Source organism: Felis catus, chromosome A1, assembly GCF_018350175.1.
Source record: "Felis catus isolate Fca126 chromosome A1, F.catus_Fca126_mat1.0, whole genome shotgun sequence".
Classification (NCBI taxonomy): Eukaryota; Metazoa; Chordata; class Mammalia; order Carnivora; family Felidae; genus Felis; species Felis catus.
Window position 1 is genome coordinate 80,702,348 of NC_058368.1, and position 8,133 is coordinate 80,710,480.

At 50.9% G+C, this 8,133-nt stretch overlaps 1 protein-coding gene across 10 annotated transcripts in view; it reads left to right on the forward strand.

The window, feature by feature from the left end:
• The window catches only part of ARHGEF7 (Rho guanine nucleotide exchange factor 7), a 134,076-nt gene extending 127,030 nt beyond the window's left edge, over window positions 1–7,046 (forward strand). For all 10 annotated transcript variants that reach the window (XM_023253241.2, XM_023253248.2, XM_023253259.2 and 7 more), the window contains 3 exons: window positions 3,063–3,162; window positions 3,423–3,477; window positions 4,515–7,046. In XM_023253241.2, the coding sequence (XP_023109009.1) occupies window positions 3,063–3,162; window positions 3,423–3,477; window positions 4,515–4,637 (278 nt within the window). In that variant the 3' untranslated portion in view covers window positions 4,638–7,046. The remainder of the gene's footprint in view (window positions 1–3,062; window positions 3,163–3,422; window positions 3,478–4,514) is intronic.
• Window positions 7,047–8,133: the final 1,087 nt, after the last annotated feature.

An 8,133-nucleotide genomic window follows, 5' to 3' on the forward strand; every position in this document is an offset into this window, starting at 1 on the left:
AAAAATGCTACATTGAAACCAGGCACATTGTTGGCATCCCTGGATTTCTTTGTAGGCCAGTAAATAACCTTATTATGTCTTTATGCCTCCCGGCTCACTGTCAGGTCCATATATGGCATTTTTCACACTAGCCTCTTTCAGGAATCAAGCAGTTAGTACGTTCTGCCGATAACACATTCTCCAATGTAAGTTTTTATAATAAATTCTGGTGTGCTCTCAGCATATTTCCAAAAATAACCATCACATACATGTGAGTCTCGTACCAGTTCTCACGGGCTTGGTCCTCTGACGTAGTGTCGTTCTGTAACGGAAGTTACACTTGTCCTGGTACTCGTGCGGACAGGACAGTGCCCGCTGTCCAGCCCATGTCCTTACGACACAGATGCCTCTGGTTTTCCCTGCCGTTTGAACCTGGAGTGCCGCGTATGCCTCACGGAACAGTGCCCAGGAAGCTGGGAGATCCAAATGCCTGGGGAGAAGCACACAAGAGTCGGGCTTCCCAGAGTGCTGCCACGTGTGTCATTAGCTTGTCCACGTGCAGAAACGTGCTTCCAGCCAGGTGTGACGGCACCCAGCCGCTACCTGTTTTGATTGGACTGTGGCACAGGGCAGGTGGCAGTGGGGACACTTGGCAGGCGACTGAGTTTTCCGATGACGTCTTTTCACGGCGAAATTCACTGAAACCATCGGTTTTCCACGTGTGTGGTACGCACACTCGGCTTTTTGTGAACCCTTTCCTGTTTTTGTGGGGAAACGGCACGTGAACTAGCCTTCCCGATGCTCACGTGGGTCCTGCTGCAGCTGTGTCCGAAGCGCGGGATGGCACACGGCGGCCTTCAGAATCTGCCCCTCGGCTGGTGCCGCTCAGCTCCTGTGCGGCCTAGGAACGGCCTAGAAGAAGATAAGCCCGTATTGTCCCATGCAGCCCAGAACGGCCTAGAAGATATGCCCGCAGCCCCTCAGAGCCATGGCGCCGGGAGCAGGCAAGACCCCAGGAGGTGGATTGTCGTCAGCATGGCGCTGTCTGTGACAGGGCGACCCTTTCAGGGACCGTGTCTTGAAGGATGTCACCCTCTCTGAAGAGTAACTCCCTTTGCGGGTGGGGGACTGCGACGGGGTGGCGGGTGGCCCATCGGTGAGGGGTACGACATAGCCATGGGGGTGCAGGCTCGGGGTTTGCAGGGAGGCATAGCGGACAGTCGTGAAATTGTACAGACGCTTGCTGTGGCTTGTGCCCAAATTTTCCGCACTCTGGCTAGAATACTGAAGTGCTTGACCCCCACCGAAGGGCCGCCCTCTATTGGTATAAAAACAGTATGCGTGTTGAAGCTCGTGCTGTGTAACCCAAGATGGTACCTGCCTGCGTGGAGTTCAGTCTTCTCATGCTTGAGATGACCGAGGAGGAAGAGGTCTGCATCCTAGTTTAGTTCAGTTCCTGCTGTCACGGTTTCACCCGTGTGCTTGGATTCGACGCCCTTCTCAGTCTGGGCGATGGGGACCAACGTACAGATGGTGGCAGGGAGAGTCTAGGCCACCGCCCCACGGCTGGGAAACTCCCGCCCTCCTTCCTGTGGCGTGCCGCAGCGGAAACGATACGGGAACCCCCTGGACGGTGGGATCCTCTCGTGAGCACTCTTGCTGTCAAGCTCTCATGGTAATAACTCCTGCTCCGAGGAGTGTAAGCTGACACTGAAATGCTGGTGGACTGTTCCTTAAACCCCGTCCTGCACACGTGGGTATTCTGAACGTTCCCATGACGGAAGGGCACACAGCCAGCCGTCCCACGGTTTGACGAACTTTCAGGAAGGCGGGCTAAAGGCGAACCAGGAAGAAGCAAGTTGTGCCAACATCTCCGTAATTAGCACATAGCACATATCAAGTGTATTGTTTTCATATTTTTTTTTAAGTTTATTTTTTATTTCTGAGAGAGACAGCGACCATGTGAGCAGGGGAGGGGCAGAGAGAGGGGGAGAGAGAGAATTCCAAGTAGGCTTCATGCCATCAGCACAGAGCCTGACTTGGGGCTCAAACCCACAAACCATGAGATCATGACCTGAGCCGAAACCAAGAGTCGGACGCTCAACCGACTGAGCCACCCAAGCGCCCCAAGTGTATTGTTTTTATTGAAGAGGTTTTGCAGGTGTTTGTGTTCTGTGTTCTTTCCTCAAATATTTGTACCAGTATTTTTCAAAAATATATATGTGTTACAGTACTTGTTATAGATAAGAAAATACTATCTCAAGGTTTGTTTTTTTTTTTTTTTTATTGCGTCCTTAAAGATCTGAGTCTCCTTTCCTACCTGTTCAAAAGCTGGGTTTCCCAATTTCTGAAGTACCCATTTTGTAGCATGCGTGTATCGAGACAGGGTCCAGGCACTGCTGGGCACTGGTTCAATGGTGCCAGCTTCCCTCCAGCATCGTCTGTGGTTTACCACCTTATGTTTGGAAAAATGTTTGTGTGCCAGGGAATGGAGAATAAGTTTTCATGCAAGAAGTAATAAATCTCACTTTTTATAAACCATGTGCCCTAATCTTTATTTTTAACTGTCACTGTAGAGTTAAATGTTTCACCAGTTATTTGCATTTATAAATACCCTGTGTGCATGTATCATCTGACCCATCTTTCTAAAATGCCCAGAATGAGATGGCTCACAATCGAGTTGATTTGGATATTCCCCCCCCCACCCCCCAATTCATTTTGATATTTATTCCGAAATGTCCAGGGCACTATGGTCAGAACCTTTAACTTACTACCTGTGGAAGATTTGGAGATTTAAAAGATCCATAATCCTGATTCAGGAACCAAAGCTTAATAAATCGCCAGAAGGCTACTGCTTCCTTTCCTCTGCGATGCTTTCAGCACGAGAAGGACTGGGTTTGCTAGACAGAAGTGGAGAAAATTGGCAAAAGTTGCCATTCCCTATTTTATGTAGAGGATTTTTAATGTACGGTCTCTGGAATTTCATGTTAATGTTGACATAGTGCTGTAGAGTCAGGTGTCAAGTTCTGCCGTGTGCTCACCTGTGGGCTTTGCTTCTGTTTTTTGTGTTTTTGATGATCTAGGCTCACGCAAAGAATCTGCTCCACAAGTTTTGCTTCCAGAGGAAGAGAAAATCATAGTTGAAGAAACTAAGAGTAATGGTCAGACAGTGATAGAAGAAAAGTAAGCCACGTTCCAGCACTTTAAAGTGGGCCACGCGGGCGTGGGGAGGGGGCGGATGGCGAGGAGCCCTGGAGCCGGAGACCTTTGAGGGCTGGCCCTCCTGGTGTCCTTGACAGAGTGGCATTAACTCTAAGCAGGCTGTTGTAAAGTGGACGGAGTTGGGTATTTGCCGAGGAGGGTCCTGTCATGCCTCCCGGTAAAGTGCTTCTGTGTCCTTGCTCCCACCCTCGTTTGGGTGTTCATCCTGTTCTCTGCTTCAGGAGTCTTGTGGATACTGTCTACGCGTTAAAGGACGAAGTCCAAGAGTTAAGACAGGTGAGTCATAGCCAGCCTGTTGACCTTGTTTTTAAAGGAGGAGAAGGGGAAACCACCACCTGCAAATTAAGGCCGTTTGTCTGAACGTGAAGTAATAAAGAAGGGAGAGGCCTTTCTCTTAGAATTCCAGCAGATCAGTTTGGTCTTCTGTGCCTGGCACAGACCAGGAAAACCGAATTTTTTTCAAGTATTTTTTTTTTTTAATGTTTGTTTTGGGAAAGAGCAGGGGAGAGGCAGAGAGAGGAGGGGAGAGAGCCACACTGTCAGTGTAGAGCCAGACATGGGGCTCAAACTCACAAACCATGGGGTTACCACCTGAGCTGAAGTTGGACGCTTAACGGACTGAGCCGTCCAGGTGCCCAAGGAGATGAATTCTTAAAGTGACCTGTTTAAAGGTTTTACTGTACAATTTCCATCATAAGTCATCTCAAGTTCTATTGGAATAATTGTTTAAAATACCTAAAATTCCTACTGTGATTATTCTTTGCCACTTGCTGGTGTGACACATGGTCCTTGTTCTTAAGAAGTCAGGTGAACTTGGCTAAGTGACCCAAGTATATTTTGTGTATTTGTGGAGAAGGTTCACTGCACGATGGCTCTGGTCTCCAAGGAGCGCATTGAGCCCTGCGCGTGGGGTGGGGGCTGGGGTGCGCAGGTGCTTCTTCCCCGAGTTGGAAGGGAGGCCCGGCAGCGGTCCACCTGCGCGTGTGCCTAGGAGTGATGGGGTCAGGGCGAAGGAACGCAGGGGCCGCCGCTGCTGCCGTTTTTCTAGTAAAAGGTTGTGAGATCATTACAGATGTGGGAAGACGCACGTTCCTCTTGTTACTTTCAGCCGTTGTCTCGTGGTCTGTCAGGTGGAGGTTGTCTGGATGGATAGTTAGGACCGTTCTTCCTTCTGTGATGGGTCTTGGAGACCCATCACAGGGGTGTCTGTGCAGGCGTTCGGGCGGTGCTGTTGAGCCTGGTGGATTCCAGCCCGGGATTGCCCTCTTGTGTGCCCGAGACCGCCAGTCTCCTGTGGTCTGCTTCATTTACAGGATAACAAAAAGATGAAGAAATCTCTGGAGGAAGAGCAGAGAGCCCGCAAGGACCTGGAAAAGCTGGTGAGGAAAGTTCTGAAGAACATGAACGACCCTGCCTGGGATGAGACCAACCTCTGAGGAGCATCCTTGCCTCTTCCCAGCGAGGAGACCAGGCCCGGGTGAACACGCGGGACCGTGGGGGCAGGGCTGGACAAAAGTCATCTTGCTTTCTGTGCACGGGAAAGCTGGAGTTGCTCACACAAATAGAAACGGTTGCACTGTTCCCGAAGAATCCACACGTGAGGTGTAGACCCTGAGGGCGGAACTGCAGTAATTTTACTCTGTTAACATCTCAATTACCTCATTTTGCAATAAGTGCAGTGACTACAAATCCTGGTGTTTCAGGCTTTTATTGAGTATATATAATTACACGTGTTTCTTGTAAATACTCCATTTTGAATGCACATCCACGGTGGTTCCATCTGGGCTGATCACCTGCGCTAGAATTCCCTTCCCACTAACCTTTCTGGTCCTGTGAACAAGATGTGTTCATGGAAAGCAGGGGCGTTAAAGGTGCCTGGTACTTTGCTGGATGCCTGGTTTGCTCTCTATAGTCCCCACGTGCTCTAAAAAGACCTTCTGCTTTGGTAGGCCTAAGTAATTAACCTTATTTGTGTCTGCAAAGATACCTTAATACCCTCGAAAGTCTTCTGTTAAAGCCATTTTGTGTCACTGACATGTGGTGGGCCTGAGTGAGGTGCCCGGGCTGAGTGAGAGACGCCAGCTTCAACCACAGATCCCAGGAGGTCCCCACACACTTCCATGTCCAGCTGCTGGTGTCCGCGCCTTTCTGCCTCTGGAGAACGGTGGTCCGTCGGCGTGCATTCACTGCGCTGGGGAGAACAGACTTTCTTATATAGGCTGGTTTAATAACATGAAAAAGTGCACTGTTGTGTCCTGCCCACGAGAGAAAGCTTCACAAGAACCTGTAAATAAACTGTTATTTATTACGCATCTCTGAGGCCGATGAAGGCACACCAGGGATGCTGTGGGCTGACATGGCAGGTGGCGGTTGGGAGTTGTCAGGCCACTTTGAGCTCTGTTCACCAGCAGCATGCAACGAGCCTTCAGTGCTCACTGGGAAAAAGAAATGTTTCCCCCTTTCAGTGAGAATAAAGCAATATAAATCCCGCCAAAGCGATGAAAGTTTAAATGTGGGTCCATTTCCCCCTGTACCTCCACAGCAGAGGAGACGGGCAGCCTGCCCAGCCCCAGCTCTGCTGGCCTCTCTGGGCAGGGACGAGGGAGCCTCAGAGCCCCTGGGCAGGAACCGCGGCCGTGGAGGCAGGATGCCCACATTATGGCAATGGCTCTCTGCTCCCCTCTTCTCAAGAGGTCAGCTTTAATCGACAGAAACTTTTTCACAGAACCAGTGTTAGGTCTTTCAAAACAGCAGTATCTCTGTGCATTACAGACTTCTCAGAAATACCTGTGTGGCCTCAGGAGTGACTTGGGCCTCGCGATCTGTGGGTCAAGCCACCCTGTAAGGGCTTTGGGATCTTCTGATGCCTTTGAACTGGGTGGCTTTGGAACCTGGCTTTCTGCTCCTCCAGGCTCCTGCTGAGCACTGTGCCCCCCCCCCCCCAATCTGCTGCTGGAGGGCAGTGGCTTGAGCTTGGCCCTCCTGGCTGTGTGCCCAGCAGGTGTGTCTGTGGCTCAGCATTGACCTGCCCATGTGTGGCCTTTCCAGTAGAATTGCCAACTTCTTGCACTTAGCATTTTGTTCACCAGAGCTAGGACTAGCAGGGAGAGCCTGTTTTTTGGTAAGCCCTATTTCACAGGAGTCTTTGGTGACGCAGAAGACCTTTCTTGCAGTGGGAGACACGTTGGAGTGTGCCCAAGTGTGCAGCCTTGAACTCAGGGACGGCCTCTGTCCCCTGCTCTCTCCACCTGTTTCTGATGGGCGATGTTGCTGGCAGCATCCCAGGAGGGGTCTCTCTCCTGCCTTAGCCTCACCGAAGCCTTGAGTGACACCTGTTTCTTCCCCATCCCTGCCCTAAGGGGAGAGGCCCATTCTCTCCTCTTCTCGCAGATCTAGGATTTCACTAAGCTTTTTAGGGAGCAGAGAAAATGCATCCGAGAGCAGTTCTTTCTACAGACCTTCCTTATTGTAAATAGGTTGTTTACGTTTCTCTGACCTTCCAAGGGGCTGGGGGTTGAAAGGCGCCCTATTTACCCCAAGGGCGAGGACACGACACACTTCAGTTCTGCACGATGTTGAGATGTGGGTCAGACACCGTCCTTTGTGCTCGTGGTGTCTGCCTCCATGTGCACCAGGCGCTGGGATGTTGGGCGCCTCCAGCTGTGTGTGCACTTCCCGCTGCCCTCCCGCCCCATTTCTCTAGGACACACAGCATCCCTGGTGACTATTGTGGGGCCATGTCCTGTAAATGCCACAGAGTGTCCTGGCATTGACTATTCCTTCTACATCGTTGTAATTATTAAACTGACTTTCCTTAAGTTACAATATCACTTTATCTTCCATGATGTGTTCTGTGTTTTGTTTTTTGGTGCATGTTACCTTTATGCTTTCTTCTGACTTAAATTTTTTTTAAGTTTATTTCGAGAGAGAGCCCTCGTGAGCAGGGGAGGGGCAGAGAGAGAGAGAGAGAGAGAGAGAGAGAGAGAGAGAGAGAAAATCCCAAGCAGGCTCCACACTTCCAGCACGGAGCTGGACACGGGGCTTGAACTCACAAACTGTGAGATCATGTCCTGAGCCAAAATCAGGAGTCAGGTGCTTAATCGACTGGAGCCACCCAAGCACACCTTTTCTGACTTAAGATAAAATAAATTCTGGTGTACATTTTTGATGTTGGAAAAATCATGTTTGCCTTAAAACCGGTGGCTTGGGAATATTTGAAGAAAAGTCCTGTTAGGAAAAGGAAGGTCGTAGGGAAGGAAGGGGAAGGAAAAGCACCATGAGGCACGGCCCTTCTGTCTGTAGAAGGACTTTTCATCCTGGAAGGGGCTCGGTGATCCCCCCTCGTGGGTGGAATGGGGGAAAGTGTGTCTCGGGGTTCCTGGGGGTCCTTACACTGGTGGCCTGTGGACAAAGGCAACAGAAGCAAGTTGCTCGTGTGCTTGTAAGCCTTGCCCTGCCCAGACCCTTCGCCCTGGTGGCTACTCCGTCCAGGTGAGTGGCTGGAGCCTGTGTTCCGGGAAGACAGCCACGCCGGGAGCAGGTCGAATGCCCCCTGATGCTGCTGCCTCCCTCTCCGAGCTCCCACCCTTGATCCAAGGAGGTGAGCCGTGCACATCTCCATCACCACAGTCTGTGAAAACTTTGTCAGGTGACTTGGTAAACCCTACTTTGTCCTCTTTCTCCCAGATTCTAGGGAGACCAGTGATGGCACGTGTCCTGCAGAAACACCAGTTTTTCTTGGTGCTGGTGTAACTTGCATCGCCTGTTAGCTCCCAATTTCTTTGGCGCTCTGATACTCCCCCGGCCCCTCAGAGGGCAGGCCACCACTGCAACCCTGAACCTGGCACACTGCAGCCAAGAGCGGTGGCCGGGAACCTGGCCATCTGCACTGGACGTGGGGCGTGAGGACTAGGTGAAGTAGCCACCGCCCAG